At 35.5% G+C, this 21,674-nt stretch overlaps 1 protein-coding gene and 1 pseudogene across 12 annotated transcripts in view; both read right to left on the bottom strand.

Moving 5' to 3' along the window:
- Positions 1-21,674, bottom strand: part of Sbf2 (SET binding factor 2) — a 450,794-nt gene that overhangs the window by 281,961 nt on the left and 147,159 nt on the right. For 9 of the 11 annotated variants that reach the window (XM_087211305.1, XM_013074593.3, XM_013074594.3 and 6 more), the window contains exon 3: positions 3,876-4,013. The exons of the other annotated variants lie outside the window; for them this stretch is intronic. In XM_087211305.1, the coding sequence (XP_087067431.1) occupies positions 3,876-4,013 (138 nt within the window). The remainder of the gene's footprint in view (positions 1-3,875; positions 4,014-21,674) is intronic. 11 annotated transcript variants of the gene reach the window in all.
- The window catches only part of LOC106009941 (putative G protein-coupled receptor 160), a 78,936-nt pseudogene continuing 61,300 nt past the window's right edge, over positions 4,039-21,674 (bottom strand). The window contains exon 1 of the transcript XR_015451346.1: positions 4,039-21,674. This exon is cut by the window's right edge and continues 61,300 nt beyond it. The product of XR_015451346.1 is annotated as a putative G protein-coupled receptor 160 (transcript).

Below are 21,674 nucleotides of genomic sequence, written 5' to 3'. Positions count from 1 at the left end.
GTGTCTTTCTACAGATCACTTATTATTTGCAAGTGAAAAAATAGCAATTATACAGTAGAGAAATCTAACAATCACATGACCAGGTTACCAAAATTAGTATCATCAGTGAGAATAAACAGGTACTCTGTACTTCCAGGTATGAACCCTACCAAGGACATCCTCAGAAGGAACACACACTTAAATAGTACCCTAACTGTTGATGTGCAACCTGAATCTAATGAGATACTAAAAAATACAAAATAGGGCTGGGGATTTAGCTCAGTGGTTCCGCCACCTGCCTTGTAAGCACAAGGTCCTGAGTTTGAGCCCCGGTACCAAAAATAAATAAATAATACAAAATATTCTAATAAGAAGGGATATATCAGATTATATTACTCAAAAATGTCAATGTCAAAAGACAAAGAAAGGCTAAGAAACTATTCCAGATGAAACAATATAAAAGAAAAATGATAATTAAATGTAATATACGTGATATGTGCTGGGCTTGTCCTGGAAGAAAATAGGGGAAGGAGCTGGAAAGAATATTATTAGGGGCCAGGGATCTAACTCAGTGGTTTCACCGGCTGCCTTGCAAGCGGAAGGACCTGAGTTCTATCCCCGGTACCAAAAAAAAAAAAAAAAAAAAAAAAAAGAAAGTAAAAAAAGTTCTCTTTTGGGCTGGGGATTTAGCTCAGTAGTTCCGGCGCCTGCCTTGCAAGTACAAGGTCCTAAGTTCAATCCCCAGCACCAAAAAAAAAAAAGAATATTATTAGGCTAGGTGTGGTTGCAAATGCAGTCCCAGCTACTTAAGAGGCTGAAACAGAACTGCTTGAGCACAAGAGGACAGTCAAGTGAAACAGTGAGATGCAGTCTCAGAAAAAGGAAGAGAAGGGAGGAAGGGAGGGAAGGAGGGAGAGAGGAACAGAGGTCAAATGACAGCATGTATACAGTAGGTTAAAGTATTGTATCAATGTTAAACTGCTTGAGATTGATAGTCGTACTTTATATGTTCATTTGAAATATACATGTTATGGTTTATATCTAGATGTCTCCCCAAGAGGCTCATGCTCTCATTGGGAAAGGGGGGAGTTGGAAGATGACTTGATTATGGGGTTTATAGTTGACTTGCCATTAGGAAGTAGGGTCTGGTCAGAAAAGGTGGGTCACTAGGGGCAAGGCATAAAAGAGTTTATCTCTCTTCCCAGCACCTCCCTTTGCTCTCTCTGCTTCCTGGATGCCATGCCATGAGCAACTTTCCTCTGCCATGCCCCAGGAGCCAGCTGACTACTGGATTAAAACCTCTACAACGTGTGAACCAAAATAAACCTCTCCTTTAAGTTGTGGGTGTTGTGGCCAGCTATGAGAAAGTTACGAAGACAGTACACTGAAGAATTTAGAGTAAAGAAATATGAAACATGTAACTTTCTCTCAAAAAGTTCAAAAAAAAGAAATACATATGTGCATGAATGTGTGTGTACTAGGAAAGGAGAAAAAAGAGGGAGAGAGGAAAAGGGGAAAAAGAGGGAGAAAGAAAAAGGGAGATCTCAAATAATAAATTAATGGGTCAAAAGATTAACAGGTGAATATGGGTAAAGGATATATGAATGCTTGCATAATTCCTGAAATTTTTCTGTACGTTTACAATCATTTACAAATAAAATCATTTGAAAAATACTCAAGAATTTCTAGAACCGCTTTTTTTTTGGGGGGGGGTACTGGGGATTGAACTCGGGTCCTTGCACTTGCGCAGCAGGCGGCAAAACCACTGAGCCAAATCCCCGTCCCTTCTAAAACCTCTTTATAAACACCTGTGATAATATCATAATGTACTACCTTTCTGTCTGGTTATCTGGAGGGAAAAGGAGCGGATAGTGAAGGGAAAACCTAAATAATCAGCTTTGTTTGTGAATTGTAAAGAATACAAAAATAAAAAATACACTGCATTTCAGTTAAACTCTTAACATCAACGTAGAAATGAAAGAGAGTAGCACATGGGCTAGAGAATACTCTCCAACTTAGACTGAATTTAAAAAATGAATTGAATCAACTAGTTGTCAGCAATATCTATCTGAACACTATCTAGAACATAGAAGACTGCATTCACAGACTATTGACAATACAATCTTTAATTTCAAACATAAGCAATATGCTGATAGTCATTAAATATTTCACATAAAATATTTTAGTTTGATTCCATAATTTTAAAACCTTCAGATTTTGATATAGCTTCCCACAAAGATCTGACAAAGAAAAAAAAAATGTGCTGATGACACAGATAATGTGTATTTCATTCTATGTAACCCTTTAATATTTTACTGTCAATAAACTAGCACGCTGGTTTTAATACGTAAGTCTAATGTGTGTGTCATGATAAGTGATTTGTTTCCTTTTATACTGAAAAATCAGGTTTCTGCATCCAGAAAATTCAGATCTTGTAGTTTAATAAACATAATCAAAACTATAAATGGTTCTCTATGAAGCCACTCCAGAAAGCAAGCCAATCATTTCTCCCAGTGATGATACTAATTTATAGGTATGTAGCAGAAAGAGTAAATGATACAAACTGGCTCACCTAACATCCTCCAAATCCCTTTACGGTTTCCTTCTTGTACTACAGAACCTGGAAGGCAAAACAACTATCACCACCACCAACAACATATCCCACACTTTTTTTCTGACTTCCTCTCATGAAGTGGGTTCTGTAAGCAATCCACCAAGGAAACACCCATTTGAGACTTATAAGCAGAAGTCAGCAGTGTGAGATACTGAACATATAAGGGGCATGAGATACTCTAGGACAACTATAATGAAGGTTGTATGCAGCACCCTAAGTACCAAATGGTAAAAGATGGAAGGAATGTGGTTTCTATGACAGCAGTCCCAAGCTGGACTATTCCTTGTACCCAAAACTGATTCCCTGTTTATCTCTCATCCCTGAAGCTACGTTCCTGAAACTCCATTAGTTAGTTGGCCAGTATTTTGTCATAAATCCTTTCTACTTGAAGAAAGTAGATCCAGTTGTCTGAAACTAAAAACCTTAACCAATACTCTGAACAAACAAACATTTTAAATTTCTATAGTTCTAGCCTATGTATTTTGGAGCAATCATGTTGATAATACCACTACTAATAAGAATGAGTTAACATTTACTTAGCCAGGCATGGTGGTGTGTAGTGCACAAGTTTGAGCTCAGCCTGGGCAACTTCGGGACTTAGCAAGACACTGTCTTAAAAATTTAAAAAAAAAAAACAACCTGAAAAATAAGGCTGGGGGATATAGCTTAGTGTAGATGCCCTGGGTTCAATCCCCCAATATCAGGAAAACACACACACTCACACACACACACACACACACTTACTTTACCTGAGTGCTTCAACAATGTTAAGGATTAAAATAAATGATCTACAAACATTTTTACTAAATGTTCTATGAAAGATCTCCTGTGAGAAAAATCTGAGGGAAAAAAACCTAGGTTCAAAAGAGGAAATTAATCTTACAACACAGTGTGTTTGGCAAGGAGGGGTACTGGGGAACCAACTCGGGACCTTGTGCTTTCAAGGCAGGCAGTGCAATCACTGAGCTAAATCCCCGGCCAGAGGAAACTAATCTTAATAAACTAATTCACGGATATGCTATCTCAGAAATATTCATATTATGGTTAATTTTTTTATTTTTAAATTTAAAAAAATTTTATTTAACTTTATTTGTGGAGAGAGGTTTTACTATGTAGCTCAGGCTGGCCTCATATAAATTTTCCTCACGGTTTTCAGAGTAGCCCATAAAATTCAAAGTAGTAGTTTTAACAAAAACAAATATGGCATTAAAAAGAGTCCTAAATGCTGTCCATATGACTGCACTTCGGCTTGCAAAGTTTTTCTGTTCCTTTTTTTTTTTACCTGAAGATTGATCTCCGCCTCATAGAAGGTTAAGCATGAGCAGTAATGTCTATCAGAGTCAATATCTGTTAGTACGACCACGAAGAATGTCGGCTGCTTCCTCTCTCTGGACAGCTGCCATCCAGCAGGCTGACAAAACTAAATGGGACAAAAAAAAAAAATTGTCACATTTTAAAATGTAATAAAATTATTCCTTAATGTTTCTATCTTTGAAAATTTCTACCTGATGTGGTATGTCAATTCAGTCAACATAAAAAATTTCACATACACATTCATAATGGAGAAAGCTTTTAATAACATGCATATATATTTTTTAAAATGTTATTGCTTATATCTAGATGTCCCCCAAAGCCTCATGTGCTCACAGGTGGGGCTTTTGGCAGATGACTGGATTGTGGGGGTTTATGACTGCCAAGCCCCTCTGTCATGCCACTCTACCTTGAAGCCAGCTGACTATAGACTGAAATCTCTACAAACTGTGAGCTAAAATAAACTTCTCCTCTTTTACCTTTGGGTTAAACTATTGTATCTCATTGATGAGAATGTAACTAAGACATGAAGATAGCCTAGGTTTTCTACAGGTGCCATTCTGAGATTATATTCCTGAGACCAAGGTTGGCATATGTAAGAAAACAGCACCAAAATGAGGAACTTTTTTATAACCATGAGTACAAAACAAGCAGTAAGTTGGAAATAAAGTAAGAAGTATGTATCACTGGTGGAAAAGAGAATGATTAAAGTATTTCCCCATGAATCTAAGGCCTTTTCAATTCAGTATAATGAATTGTTCACCAAGATAGATCACATTTAGAGCTAACAAAAAGTAAAAGAAATACAATTTAAAAAAGACAATGTTTTCAACAAATGGGGCTGAAACAACTAGACATGCACAACCAAAACAAAACAAAACCGAAAAAGGAATCTAGACTTCATAACTCTTCCCAAAAATTGACTCAAAATGGATCCCACACCTAAATATTTTTAAAATGTTAAACCAAAGAAACTTCTAAATGATAACAATAGAATAGTCTTATATGACCTTAGGTTTTGAAATAACTTTTTAGATACAGTATCAAAGGTGTGATCCATGAAAGAAGTGATAAGCTGGATTCATTAAAATTAAAAACTTCTAAAAAAAAAACAAACAAACTTCTGCTCTGTGAAAGACACTGTCAAGGCCAGGCCTAGTGCTCGGGAGGCTGAGGCAGGAGGACTGCAGAGTAATGGCCAGTCTGGGTTACATAGTGAGTTCAAGGCCAGCCTCAACTGCATTACGAGCCCGTCTCAAAACAATCAAAGAAAAAAAAAAAAGATAATGAGACTAGCTACATCCTGGAAGAAAGTAGAGTATTTGCAAAAGATGTATCTAATAAAGAACGGTTATCTAAAATACACAAAGAAGTTAAAACTCATCACTAAAGAACTTGATTCAAAAATGGGCCACAGTCCTAAATAGACACCTCACCAAAGAAGATATAAAGATATAAAATTAGCATACAAAAAGACACTCTATATCATATGTCATCAGGGAAATGCACATTAAAATAAGGAAGGGTTGCAGGTATAGCTTAGTGGTAAAGCATTTGCCTAGCATGCTCAAGACCCTGGGTTTGATCCCCAGCACCACAGAAAAACTAATAAAAATAAAACAAACAAAATGGAGGTCACCATTATATATCTAACATAATGGCCAAAATCAGGAACAATGACTGTGTTAGTCACTTTCTTTGTCATGGACAAAATACCCAACATTCACAAGTTAAAGGAAGAGAGGTTTATTCTGGCTCACATTTCAGAAGTTTCAGACCTCGCATTGTCAGGGGCATGGTGGAAGGGCCTGAGCAGAGGAAAGCTGCTCACTTCATGAGCCAGGAACAAGAGCAGGAAGAGACCAGACCAGCCAGGGAAGGAGATATACCCTTCCTGGCCACACCTGCAGTGATCTTTATGACTCTATCACTTTCCAAAGCCCGACCTCTAAGTGTATAAGGCTCTTAGGGACATTTTTGATATAAACCATAACAATGATAATACTTAATTCGACTAGGACGTGGAGCAACAAAAACCCTCATCTACTTTTGTTGGGAATGCAAATGGAAACAGCCATTTTGCTAGTTTCTTACAAAACTCAACATACTCTTACCATAATATTCAGTAATCATGCTCCTTGGTAGTTACTTAAATGAGCATGCAAACTATGTCTGCATAAAATCATGCACAGGGATGTTTATGGTAACATTCATAAGTAACAAAAGTTAGAAGCAACCAAAATAATCTTCAAGTGACCAGAGTGGACAAATTATTCTACATTCAGAATATGGACTATTATTCAACACCAAAAAGAAATGAGCTGTCACTTCATGAAAGACATGGAGAAAATGTAAATGAACAGTGTGCGCTGTTAGGAATTGAACCTAGGGCTTCGCACACTTTAGGCAAGCATTCTGCCACTGAACTACACCTTCAACCCCATGTAAATGAATATTAAAAAGTAAAAATGCCAATTTGAAAAGGCTTACGTATTGTAGGATTTCAACTATATGACATTCTGGATAAGGTAAAACTAAGGAGATAGTAAAAAAAAAAAAATCAGTGATTTCCAGGAGGCAAGAATGAGAGTGAGATATAAATAGGGACAAACAAGTGGAACACAAATTTTTAGGGCAATAAAACTACTGTATTCTATGTGATACTAAAATGGTGAACATGTGTCATTACATAGTGTCAAAACCCAGAGAATGCACCATACCAGGAATGATTCCTAATGTAAACAATAGGCTTCCAGTGATAATGATGTGTCAGTGTAGTTTCATCTTCACAACAAATGTAATATTTACATGTAGGATGATGGGGAGTTTGTTCTGGGGGCAAGAGGTATATGGGAACTACCCAAACTTTCTGTTTAATTTTGCTATGACTCTAAAACTGCTCTAAAAATAAAATCTTTTTTAATCTGGAGGCTAAAAAGAAAAATCTTTATTATAGACAGCTAAATTAGGTAGAAATATAGGCAGTAAGACAGGGTTAGGCCCTTGAGGGAATCAGTGCAAAGGATGAGAACACATTGCAACTGTGGCTAAAGGTGCATCTGTTAAAGGTCAGATCTCAAGATAAAGACGGAATGACCAGGCCTACACACCTCCCGAAGGGATAAGATAATTGGTATCACTTACTTCAATAAAGACTAAATAGACATCAGTCACTAGGTGGGTGATAAGGACCTCCTGACCCATTCCTTCCTAAGAAGGCCCTGTTCTTTCCAAGTAGACTTGCTATGTGACCTGCTTCCCTAGTGGGTCAAAATTACCTAAGTGGCTATACTTGTAATCTTATTGGTTGATCACAGTTTTGACCTATGCTGTACCCACCTTGTGATTTTGCTCTATAAAACTTCCTTTGAGAAGTGGGCTTGTTTGCAAACCACTTTCAGGTCTCCTGTCTCTCAGGAGCTATCTCTCTTAATAAATTTTTCCTACTCATAACCTCCGTTGTTCCTTAGAATTCATTCTTCAATTTTGGGGAAGATGAACCCAGTGTATCTGCCATCTAGCAGATTGAGAGTTACATTATTTCCCCTGTAACATCTTGATTAGCAGTATTGCTCATGAAAGACAGAAGAGAAATAGGAACGAGTATACCAATATAATAGCTCTCTGTGCCAGATTATCATCCTTTTTGTTACTGTGCTTAATAACAATGTAATCTGAAGCAATCTACTTAACCTCTTACCATCTCAGTTTCCTTATCTATAAACGTGGAATATCAGTATCCAGTGACAATACTCTTTTTTTTTTTTCAGTGACAATACTCTTAAGAAGGTATGTAAGCGAATACATGAGAAGTGTTCAGAACAGTCCCTGGAGACCATTTGCAAAACCTCCCCTTCCTTTCACCACCTAAATCACCCCCTTTGCTCAGTGTAGAGACATCAGAACAGGTGATTTCCTATATTTGGAATCATGTTCATGGTCTTTCTACAGAATGAAAAAGTCTACCAGACGAACTCCTTTACAGAGACATCATGAACACTATGTAAAGAAACTGTATGAAATGGCATAAGCTTTAAAGATATCTTAATTATAAAATAAAAACATTTCTATTATTATTTTGAATTAGTAATTCATTTAATAAATATTTATTGAGCACTTAAATATCACTTATTCTATAATGTCATCTTTCCCCCTTCTATATTTCCTTAGGACTTATCTATTCTACTATTAATCCGGTACACAAAAGCTGACATCACTGGCTTTATCTATATGTATTTCCTTTTCTCTCAAGAATCTATCTACATTAAATCCCATGACATTATATCTCAGGCTTACTGGTAATCCTTTTCCATTCTAGAATAGCAGCTCTCAAAGTATAAACAGGACCACAAGAGTCCCGGGGATCAAAATTATTTTCATAATAATACTAAGATGATGGTTGTTTCTTTCATTTTATTGATACATCAGTGGTGCAAAACATGATAAAGCTGCTGTATCTTAACAAATCAAAGTAGTGGCAACAAAATGAGCTAGTAGTCATTGTATTCTTCATAGCTGTAGGTTTATAACTTCTTTTTTTTATTAATAACAAATTTATTTATACGGTAGTCCTGAATAAGCATAAGAACTTCTTGTTTTTAAAAGAAAACATTTAATAAACTATATCATAACCCCAAAAGTATGCTGGAAAAGTATAAACGGTTAGAGGGGAAAAAGAGCTTGTTTAGTGCCACTTTTTGGTATGTCCTGAGTCACCATTCTTTCCTGTTTCTAAGATTATGATTTTATTGTAATTGGTTTAGTTTTAAGATGGTAACATATTAACAAATTATTATTGATATAGGCTTTTCAATTTGTCCAAAATTATGCATTGTAAGTGGAATGAAGCAGCATTTCCAGTTGACAAATGGATCTATGGGTAATGAGGTATTTATTTCTTAAATAAAGCTTGTGACAATTAAACCAACAAATGGTGGCAATGAGAAAACTATTGACAAAGTACAACCAGGGAATGTTCAACTCAATATTTGCAGGAATCTGTACTTTAAGTAAAAGAATGAATACCTGAAGCAGTACAAATGGTAACCAGGTACCAAGAAAACAGACAACGAGCTTGGGCAAGAATATTCTTTTAGAGTTTACAATGTAACTAGGGAGGGATGAAGAAGGAAAATACAAGATAGGCTCATTCATACAGGAAGTTATTTGAATAGCCTGTACCAAGGTAATAACTTCTGACCAAGAGGTTATAAAAGCCATGAATAAAATTATCATCATGGAAAGTGACAGGCAGTAACTCTGAATGCTGACATAGACAGGACATTGGTAAGAAATATTCTGTGTCTTCAGGCTTTGGTAGATACCTGGTTCTCCCAAAACATAAGCAAGGACTGAAATCCAAATCAAAATTACTGCAAAGAAATAAAACGCCTTCTGACATTTAGAAGATAGCTTGGTGAGTTTAGAGAAATTCAGGCAATAATCTATACAAGATATTAAGAAGACTGGATAATGCAAAAAGCCATAAGTAAAGGAAATAATTTGCGCAAAGAGACAGATATGGTATTTAGTAAACCTAATACCTAAAAGTACAAAATCCCTGAAATAGGATATAATGGAAATGTTTACCAAAAATAAAAAATCAACAAATGCTAATGAAACACAAAAGCATTCCATAAAATTTTGATAGCTGTTTTTTCTTCTCATTCCTAATGTGAGGATATTTAGTAATATTTTCCCAAGTACGATCAAGAACAACAGAAAAGTAGCATCTAGAGGCTGATTTGTTTGATGTAACTGGTTCTGAAAAGAGCAGCTGTCTGAAGAAAAAGATGTCATATTTTTAAATTTCAAGAAGACCTGCTGGAAAATACATGATAAAACACCGCTTCACTTTATTTTCCGTTCCTTATCTGAAAAAGTTCCATCACAGGTTCGTGGTACAAGGACACAGAAGCATAGGTGCCAATCTGACGACTGCCAAATGGTGTGTCGCTTGGAGGAGGCCTAGGTGGAATGAACAGATGAGTCTCTCCAGAGTCTTCCTTACCAATGATCCTATTTTATTTTGATTTTGCTGCCTTCAATTATGTCACTCTTGGTTCCTTGCATTTCATTTTGCTATGCCAAAATGCTATGTAAGCTATCCTTTGCTGGTGTGGGTTTTCTCTGAAAGTTGAGCTGCTAGCGCTCCTCGCGGGGCTCCGGGCCGCACCTTCCTCCGGAGTCCGCCAGTAGAAACCACCGGCTTGGGCTCGCGCCCCGCGTCCCGTGCAGGGACCCTACCCGGCCCGGCGCAAGGTCACCGCGAGGCACCTGCACCATCGGCCTATAATTTCTTTAAAAACTCAGTTTGAGGGGCTGGGGATTTAGCTCAGTGGTACTGCGCCTACCTTGCAAGCGCAAGGTCCTGAGTTCAACCCCCAGTACTAGAAAGAAAAAAAAAGTCAGTTTGAGCTAAGCAGGCCTTTAAGGAAGCAATATGTATTTAAATTTCATTATAACTCAACTCTTGACTACAACTTCTTTTTTTTTTTTGGTACCGGGAGTCGAACTCAGGACCTTGCACTTCCAATGCAGGCGGCGGAACCACTGAGCTAAATCCTCAGCCCTTACAACTTCTTAAATGTTTCAAATAGTCATCACAGTCACTCTTACTCTCTGTGACCTTCATAGACCTGCTCCATGTTTAATCACACAACCTTTAAACTAAAAAAAAGTGTCTCTTTAAAAAAAACTTGTTAAGAAAATTATTTCTTTTAGCAGAACATAATAAACACATCATATTCAGAAGGAGAATATGAGTTTAGGTATAAGACTTTAGTTAGTTTAAAAGCCTCATTTATTTCAGTTTACATTTTTCAAAGGAATTCTGCGATTTAAAAGAAGCACTAACCTTAAAACTTTTGGGACATTCCAAGGATCATTTTTCAGATTCAGTAAGTACTTCAAAATTCAGTTTATTGTGACCCCAACAAAGTGATAATGGTAATTCATAGTTGGCCTGCTCAGGTAACTTTTACTAAATTTTCACAAAAATGTTGTCAGGAGATTTACCTAGACACATCTCTTACTTATACATAAAATGATAACTATAAAAAGTAATTATTTTATGTTCTACATTTTAAAAATCACTATAACTGTAACTTACAGGAAAATTTAAATTCTGTATTCTTACATACACTAACATACAAATATTCACAAAATAAATTGTTCACATAACTGAGTTTACAAAAATGTTTTGCAATGCACAACTTGAAGTTACAAATATATACTTTTCAAATTCAATGCATTATAGATTAAACAATAGAATCTGTGTATCAGGGTATGATCCCACTACTTAATGAGTAGTACTCCTCATAGGATTTAGATTTCAAATCTAATAATACTAGCTTGTTCAGGAATTTCAATTTTTAACTAAAAGTGTGTTGAGGAGATAATAAACAATGAGAGAGTGGACACTATAATTCACATTTCTGACAAAAATGTGAGAATGTTTAGACAGCTGGGAACAGAGGAGTCCCTAAAAAACAGCTCAAAGATAAGCATGAAACAAACAGGATAAAATCAGAATTTTGTTCTCCCTAGTGTCTTTATTGGCAAACAGGAAAAAAAAAAATGCTATCACAGGTGCAAAACCTAAAATGTTTAGAATTCATTACCATAATTGATGGATTTGTATTTTGTTCTCCTTTCTTCAAGTCACTGAGAAAACATGTCTTTTTGGAATGACATTATCAATTAAAGTACAACATAAGCTGACAAACAATGTTTTCATACATACACAAGCATATATATAACATCCTGGTTTGTTTGTTTTTTGGTACCAGGGATCAAACTCAGGACCTTGCGCTTGCAAGGCAGGTGTGGTGCCACTGAGCTAAATCCCCAGCCCCTCATCTTGCATTTTTGGAGACTCCCTTCTACCTTGATCACATAATTTCACACAGATCATGCCCATAAAAATTTTACAACATATTTGAGAATAGTCAAGAGGGGCATTCTTTTTTCAGGATGCTGTCTTTGTTCCTCTTCATTTTTCTTTAGGACCTTGGCATAACTTGGCAAATGACACTTCACGGTTGCAAGGTTAGAACTGCTGGATACTGCTAGATTTTACATGTTAATGCATTACAAACACCAGCTTATTTGTTTACTTGCTTGCTTACTTAACTGCCCAATTGAATGAAGCAGGTCATTTATGAACAGGCCATAAATCTGTATATAAAAGTACAAATATAAAAATAACTCATATTTGTAAAACACTATACAGTACATATAATAGTATTTCACAAAACTCATCTTACAAACAATGAAACCAAGGCTATGAGATGTTAAGGTCACATGGCTAGTTTGTGACAGTGACAGGATTAGAATCCAAATCTCTGCCTCTTTAGAAACTATGCATTGTCACTGCTGAATTACTGTTATAAATTGACTTATGGATGTTATTTTCTGTTCATATTAATTCATGGTAAAAAAAATTAAATGATACGAAAATGAACTAAATCTTTTAACACTCCACATTTCCTTGCAACCATGTATCTCTGGGGGTGGAGAAGTTTTGCAATGCTGAGGCTCGAACTCAAGGGCCTTGCATGTGCTAGGTAAGTGCTCTTTTTCCAGTTAGTCACATCCCTAGGCCTGTGTATTTTTTATTTTATAACGGAGACATATCATTATACAAGTATAAATTTTTTGGTCACTTTCTGTACCATGTAAATTTTTCCATGTATTTACATATTTTAACATTATATTTAATGACTAGTATACCATCATATAAATATACATAAAGTACTATAACTTAGCCAATTCCCTATTGTTGGTTGGTTAAGACATTTACAATTTTTAAACAAATGATCAAATAATCATGGAATTATATAACCTTTTATGGACATGTCACAGTATATTTTTAGAGAAACGTAACTGGGTTTTATAGAGTGTATACCAACCAATTAAGTATAAAAATGTCTAAATTGGGCCAGGGATTTAGCTCAGTGTTCCCATTGCTTTGCCTGGCAAGCACAAGGTCCCGTGTTCAATTCCCGGTAACAAAAGAAAAAACTGTCTAAATACCCTTGAATTGCTTTTTAATGGTTAGGCAACCCCAGATTATTTTGTTTTCCTGATAGATATTTAAAGAGGATAAAAGGAATTGGTAAGAAGAACTGTTATGACCTATATTCTGACTAAAGAAGAACTGATTTGTGAAATAAAGTAACAGAAAATTTAGGAGACTGAACTGTACCAACCCAGGCTAGGTGAGGGTTGAAAGTGTGCTGTATATATACATTTTTTTTTTCAAAATTTCAAAGAAAATATAGTGAGCATAAGAGTTTTCTTTTTTTTTTTTTTTTTTGGTCCCAGGGATCAAACTCAGGTCCCTGAGCTTGTGCAGCAGGCAGCGAAACCACTGAGCTAAATCCCCGGCCCTAGCATAAGAGTTTTGAAAAGAAGTCCATTTAAGAGTCTAAGAAATTCTCAAATATTTTATCATAAAATAAAGGATGTAACATATGTGCTCAAGTTTAATGGGCAGCTTTGGATGAGGCATACTTAAAAGAGACTATCCAAAACTATCTGCTTAAAATGAAGCTTCATTTAATTGAGTCACCTATAACACTTTTCATAAAAATTTGCATTCAGATATTATACTACTATGCAACATTACATTGTCTTCAGCATAATACAATTGTAATTATGTGTAAGATAATGCAATTGTCTGCCTAGACAATCCAAGCAAATTGATTAAACAGTGTTTGACCTGATAAGATTTTAATTAGGTGGGCAGATATAAAAATCAATAGTTTTCTTTGATACCAGCAACATGAAATTAGAAAAAGGATCCTATTCATAATCTTATTATGTTCTCAAAAACGTAAGGTAAGCCAACCTAACCTCTGATTTTGAATATTTTGATGTATCAATCTCATGAATAGACCTACATATCAGACTTTAAATATAAAATTGTCAAGAGACAAGCCCAGAGAGAAAAACTGACATTTGGAATAGCTTGTGATTATAAAGCTTGGAAAAAAAAATTTCTGCAAACCAGTTGAACAAATTAATAAAATTTCAAGATGAAGAGCACAAAAGAAAAGTTTTTAGTGCCAAGGATTTGGCTCAGAGGTGCTGTGCCTGCCTCGCAAGCACAAGGTCTTGAGTTTGATCCCCAGCACCGGAAAAAAAAAGAAAAGTTTTTAATGACTTCTGATTAACCCTGACAGACAAAACAAATGCTTTTAAACCCCAAGACTGCCTGAAAACCAATTAAAATTATATTTTAAAATACAGACAGCAAATAAATGAAAAAGGAGACCACAATAAATTTAAAATAATAGTAGGATTTTGAAAGCTGGAAAATTGGTTCATACTACAACTCCTAAAAAACATAAGGAATGAAGGCACCAAGTATGTATGAATATAGGGGAATGGCCAAACAAACAAAAAAGTAACTCAATGTGGCCCTACAATAATGCGAAGAGAAGCAGAAAGCTTCAACATAGCACAGTGGGAAAAAAAGAGAAATAAAAAACATTAATTAAGAATATAAGTTTAGGGGCTAGGGATGCAGCTCAGTGGTAAATGGGGTGACAGGAGAAAGTTAAGTTCACACATCAAAAACATTTATAGAAAAAGAGAGAATATGAATTAGAAATAAAAAAACGTCCTGTTAGGTTCCTTAAAGGGAAAAAGAAATGGAAAATGAGAAATAAGCAAGAAAACTAGATCACTGCAGAAATTCTCCTAGGTAACTCAATGATCTGACCACTCTACCTTACAAGTTCATCTCTACTAGTCTTTATTAACAACTTTATTGGTTTCCTTCCAAATACGTGCACTCACATATACAAGTATGTGCATGTATAAATATTAAGGTTTAATTTTAATAAAGCAATGAAGCTCATCCCCTGTCTAGATTCACTACCTATCAATGTTTTACTACATAAAAATACTGAGTTTTGATGTTGCAACATACAATATTTCAGGTATCTTATATAGCCTTGAAAGCAGATATCTATAAAGATCATAGTAAAATCAAAATTTTATAAAAGGCTTCTAAAAAACAGTGAATCATATCAAGGCTTTATGTATTTAATGAAAAATTAAGATTTTAAACAGTACAGATTTTAAACAGCGGGGTGGTGCATGTCTGTAATCCCAGCACTCAGGAGATTGAGGCAGGAGGATCATCATGAGTTCAAGGCCAGTGTGAACTGCAAAGTGAGACCCTGTCTCAAAATAAAAATAAGCAGTACACAGCAGTGGTGGCAAAACTATGGCAAGCATGCCACAGTGAGCTACTTGTTATCATTGAAAGCTTTAAAAGGCACAGGAAGTTAACATTTCAAAATCTTTATGAACCGGCAAATCTGCTCACTTCTTGAAAGCTCACTGATTTTGAGTCAGAAACACATAAAATGGCTCAAAAAATAATTCTAGATAAACTTTTAATTAAAAAATGTGAAATTAGGGCCAGGAATTAGCTCAGTGGCATCGTGCCTGCCTTGCAAGCTCAAGGTCCTGAGTTTGATCCCTGGTATCACACACACACACAAAAAATTGAAATTAGCACATAGTTAAAAGAATTACTTTGTTTTAAGAATTAAAATTTAGGGCTGGGGATTTAGCTCAGTGGTTCCACCACCTGCCTTGCAAGCGCAAGGTCCTGAGTTCGATCCCTGGTACCAAAAAAAAAAAAAAAAGAATTAAAATTTAATGCTTACATGATGGAAGAAATAAGGTGAGTTCAGATAAAATACCTCTTCCTTTCTGGTAAATTATGACCATTGGAATTTTACCAATTTCCTGGATAACAAATAAAAAGAATGCTATCATTTGGGGCTTTTCCACTCATAATTCCATTACCATGTTCTCAATTAACAAAAAGTCCAGTGGAATCTTGCTATCAACTGACCCTTTCAAAGGTCTATACATAATGTGGTCTGAGTAACTGTGACAACTTTGTAATACGAGGTCAATAATGATGTCTCCTTCATTGGGTTAGATGTGAACATGAAAGTGTTTAAAGTAAGAGAAATAAAGTAGGCTTTTACATACATTAAGTTACATGGATTTCCTATATTCCACACAAAGTTGAATTAAAGTAATTATGAATTAGTAAAATTATAATTTTTAAAAATTAACGCAAAATCAAGGGAGTACAATTTCTTTAACAAAAGGTTTACAAGGAAAATCAAATAAAGAAGAAACTATAGATTAAGAGACCTACAAACCAAATGCACATGTGCTCCTTGTTTGGATGATAACTCAAACAAACCAACTGTGAAAAGACAGTAAAAAAGCAATATACATCTAGACATATACAAATAAGGATTTATGAAGACTATGAATATTGGGTGATATTAATGAATTATTATCTTTAGGTATGGTAATGACATTGTGACTGTGTTTCAAAAAAGTATCTTATGTTCCTGAAATACATACAGAAATATTTATGAATACAATTTTATTAAGTTAAATTATATGGAATCATCATTTTTTTTAGGTCCAAATGATTGGATTCAATTTCCTATGGTTCAATTAATAATAGTATCTGTGACTTGTTTCACAATAATCAAGTTGGGAAGGTGTGAGGCTACTGAGTGAATGAAGAAGACTGACTCAGAATAAATGATTATTACAGCTAGACTATAATCACCTGAGAGTTCACTGTTGTCTACTTTGATATTTAAATATTCTGTTTTTAATGAAAATAAACAGGATGAGAGAATCCTACTTATATAATTGTGCCTTACACAATGCTTATTAGCACTACTTATGAAATATAGTAAATATTAAAAACAGATGTTGAAAAATGTCTATATCAATATTCTTATAAAGGTCCATCTATAAGAAATGATGGATTAATAAGAACACAGCTTACTAACAATGGTAATTATCTAAACTGGCAAAGGAAGATAGACAAAAATAAGAAAGAGAATGGTCTTAATATTTTATAAAACTGTTACATGTGACTTATGATTGACTTATCTTCATTCTGCAGATTTCTCACACTACAATCTTACCTACTTTTAATCAGTATTTTATATGGCTTTACTTTGGCTGATTAAAATGCATTTACACTGAATTCCATTACCTATTTACTATGTATAGAATAATATAGTTATAATTTAAAATGTCCAATAAGCTCTCTAGCATCTTTTGAAAGTATTATATATACTCTTTCTAAATACAAGTTCATCATCTGAAAAGAAATTTTTTTCTTATAGCCAAGAAAATGTTTACATATATGTATATATATATTATAGCATATATATTAAATACTCTTGCTAAATATAACCAGTATACATAAAGATAGATTGTTCTATTCTGGCTATCTCTGGAAGAGTTTATTAAGATACAACAGTTTACAAGTAACAGAAAAATTTTAAAGGGCTTTAATACTGAGCCACACCCCCAATCCCAGAAGGAACTTTTAATAATGAAAGCTGTCAAACAATAAAATTAAGTATCTCCTAGAGAATGAGTATCCCTTAATGGATGTATTAAACCAAAAAGCTAGATAGCAATTTATCAGATATATGAAAAGAGATTTATGAAGAAGGCTAAATTTGATAACCTCATTACCTCTGTCACCAAATGGATAAGAACCGAGTCTTGATTTGACCCCTTATTCAGGTAATGATTTTTGTAAAGTTACCTAATTTCTCTGAACTTCAGTTTTTCTTCGGCAAAAAATGTCTCATATTTTACTATCAAGATTAAATGCATGAAGCCAGGGATTTAGCTCAGTGGCACCACGCCTGCCTTGCAAGCACAAGGTCTGCCTTGCAAGGACAAGGTCCCGTGTTTGATCCCTGGTACCAAAAAAAAAAAAAAGATTAAGTGCATGTAAATTGGTTGACATAGTGCCTGGGACATATTAAACACTATTATAGAAACTCTGATGGGTTAAATAGCTGCTACTGAGTGTACAAGCAACTGGTATTATCTTCACTGCTACTGCTACTGTTATTATACAAAGAAATAAGAGCTGATGAATGGAACAGAAGAAACCTTTAGCCTAAGGTGTAATGGGTTGAGTAGCAGAGGGAACTGAGAGCCATTCTTGAGATGATCCATGTCTAACATGTCAATATTTATACAAGCAACTGGGAGTACTGATGATGAGCCTACAGCTAATAGTAATTAATTCAATTAGTTTATTGAACAACACTATGTGCCAGTCTTTGTTTTAGGAATTGAAAACACAGTAAGAAAGACAAAATCTCTGCTCTGTAAGAGTTTACTGTCTGGTATTTCTGGTGATTTCAATGGTACGTGATTATTACCTAAACATAAAATAATTGAAGAAAATATCAACTTGAAACATGGTGTGTGTGTGTGTGTGTGTATATATATATATATATATATATGGTATATAGTAGCTATAGCATCTGTGGACACAAAAGTGTTAGAAATAGCTACATCCCTTAGACTACCAGTGCCACAAAGTTTGCAAAGGCAATGACATTTCACATTACAGTGGCACCTAATACAGAAACCACCTATGTATTAAGTACGTACACAACATACCTGTAACAAATTTATCCTTTGGCAGTCAAAGATCAAATGAAAACAAGTTTCTGGGCACTAACTTAAGCCATAGTTGATAATTCAATGGCAAAAAATAAGCTAGGTTTTACTGTAAATGCCAACGGACTGGAATAATGTACAATAGCTATCAATCTTCAAAACACAGGTCACTAGTAGCTTGGAAATAAATTAAAATATACATCTAAAGAGAACTAATGAAATATAATTCAAGCAGTTCAAAATTTGTTAGTTTTAGTTCTTATGAGGTTCATAAAAATATTTGGTATGAAATGCTAACACTGTTTTTGATAAAACCTGTCTAAACAAGATGAGTATTATTCACCCAAACACAAAACAATGTTTTATTCTGATATGGACAGTTGGCTAACTTTAAATTCTATCATCTACCAGTCACCAGATTATTTACTGCTTGTTTACTTACTGCAGCCTTTTTTGAGGAGGCATTTGCAGAATATTCACTGGCTGCTAAATATTGTTAGAAGCAACAACCAGAGATGGTTATCTGTTTAAACTGTTTATCTTTGTCCCTTGAAAAAAATACAGCAAATAGAACAAAATGTTCTACCCTCAAAGCTCAGTCTAAATGTATCTGGATAATAGCAAAGTGGGTGTTTCCTTGGAACTTCAGAAGTAATAGTATTTGAAAAGCAGCCTGGAGGAAAAAATTCTTCTTTTCAATAATTACATTCTGAGAAACAAAACATGCAGAGAAAACTTTTCCCTTGAAAAAGCAACGATCAATTTAGCTCAAAGAGAAAAACTGCCATCCCATGTGCATAGACAGAAACATCAAGACCCAGAACAATGAAGATTTACTAGCTAGATTAGACCTACACAGCAAAAAAAAAAAAAAAAGAAATAGCCAGGTGGTTTCTAATCAGATTCACTTATATATGTGAAAACTGATAGATAAAAGTAAGTACTAGCACACCTCACATCTACATAGCATGTTGGTATTGTCACAGGGCTTTAGATAAAGAATGGCTCTTCAGTAAAATCTCTGCTCATTTCCTAGAGTATAAATTGCTCCTTTTGGGGGCAATGGTGTCTTAATCCACTGTTTATACACTGGTATGTCTTGTATCTAGACGCCCTCCCACCAAGCCTCATGTGCTCATAGGTGGAACTTTTTGGAGGTGGCTGGATCCAGGGTGTGTGAGTGTGGATTAGGGATGTGATAACTAAATTAGTCCACTGGGTTTACCATAATTCTGGGTGTGGATAATGAGAAGGCCCACACTGCATGTGGGTGGCACCACCTAAAAGGCTTGTAGCCTGCATGGGATGAAAGGGAAGGGAGCGCCCCAGTGGGGCTGCAGCTGCTGCTGCTGCTTTGGCTGTCTCACCATGAACTGTTTCTCCTCTGTGATAACCCTCCGCCATGCCACTTTGTCTTGCAGTCAGCAGACTATGGATTGAAACCTCTCAAACTGTGACCCAAATAAACCTTTCCTCCTTTAACTTGTGGGTGTTGGGTATTTTGTTCCAACAACAAGAAAAATAACTGACATACGTGTATTTGAGAATTCATCACAGTTTATGTTGCATTACAACTTTCTGTAAAACAGGTTTTCTATACCACTGTAATATAAATTACCAAAGAGCTATGCTTTTTCATTTCTCTATAAACTACTATGTCTCTCTCCAAATAGATGCTAAGTAAAACTTTGTTAAATTTCACTTCATTATCTTCTATACTGTCCATCACAATCCTATGAGCTGATAAAAGTAGGTACTATATCGTGCTTGCTTCGGCAGCACATATACTAAAAGTAGGTACTATACTTGTTTTATAAAGGAGAAAACTGAAATACAATTAGGTTAAGTAATGTGTGAAGGTTCACCTACGCTTCAGAACCTCAGATGAGTTAGCTAATAATTCTGCTTTGATACACCACAATACTTACCAGATGTGGGGTGAATAAATTCATAGAGAATTTATAAAATTTAGAATGAAACCAAGCAATGACAAGTTAGCAATACTTTATAAAAATACCACTTATATAGTATTTATTGCAGAGGACCAATAAAAGAACAATATTAGATTTATAACCTTGAGTTTTCTTTGCATCTAAACTTTACTATTCTAGGAATATGCTTTTAAATAGGGATGGCATATGACATATTTTTGCAAAAGGGAAAGGGACCAAGAGATGGAGGGAGGGGATGAAGAGGAGGGGATATGTTATGTACATGTACCAACTCTCCAGTATGAATATAATTATATGTGCTACAAATATGTACTAATAAAAACAAAAATTAAACAAGACTAGCACGATAGTTAACTATCAACCAATGACTGTAACATACCAGAACAAATAAAACATGAAAAAATAACAAAAAAGACAGAGCTGGCTTGTCCAGCATATGTGAAGGCTCTGGGTTTGATCCCCAATATAAAAAAGAAAAGGAAAAAGGGGGAAAAAGGCTAGGTTCAAAAGCAAGATAAATGATATGCCCCCCCAACAAGATCCCCCACCCAACTGAGAGAGAAAAAACCCCAACAGACTGATTGTCTACAAGAACAGCAATGACAGGAAGCCAGCTACCCCCTTGCTCATTCACACCTGCAAGGAGACTGATTCTCTGAAAAACCACAAAGCATCCGCTGTACCTTGCTGTACCTGCCAGTGCCCTGCTACCCTCACCCGGTCCTGTTTACCAGCCTTAAGCCTATCAACAAGAAACCCCCAAATTTTCCACCCTCCGAGCTGACACCTCCTCCCCTACTTAAACTTCCCTATATAAACTGCGAGTGCTCTCCTTCCTGTGCCAACGGCCTTTTTGCCCTTGGCCCATCTGCACCCAGATGGCAATAAACTCATTGCATGTTGCTTAGCTTTTGCCTGCATCGGTGGTCTCACTTGTGCTCTGGTCAAACCTTACAATAAACATCTCCCATGACCAATAACAAAAAATTTTTTTTAAGGAAACTTGGTTAAAGATGCATGCTTCTTGATTACAGATCTTAAAACAGAAATGACACAGCTCAGTAAAACCTCAGCCCTTATTTCCAACACTGAACTGGTTTAAGAAAGGTGGACTACAGGGAGGGTGTGGTGTTGCAAATCTATAATTCCAGCACTTGGGAGGCTGAGGAAGGAGGATCACTGCGAGTTCAAGGCCAGCCAGAGCTACATAGTAAGTTCAAGGCCGACCAGAACTACATGGTGAGACCCTGTCTCAAAAAAACAGAAGGAAAAGAAAAAGAAAGTGGGCTACAAACGCACACACTGAGGCCAACCTTCAC

This window comes from Heterocephalus glaber, unplaced genomic scaffold (genome assembly GCF_053883595.1).
Source record: "Heterocephalus glaber isolate CG9 unplaced genomic scaffold, H.glaber_assembly_v1.0 deba00001428, whole genome shotgun sequence".
Lineage (NCBI taxonomy): Eukaryota > Metazoa > Chordata > Mammalia > Rodentia > Bathyergidae > Heterocephalus > Heterocephalus glaber.
This window is presented reverse-complemented; position numbering and strand designations above follow the sequence as displayed.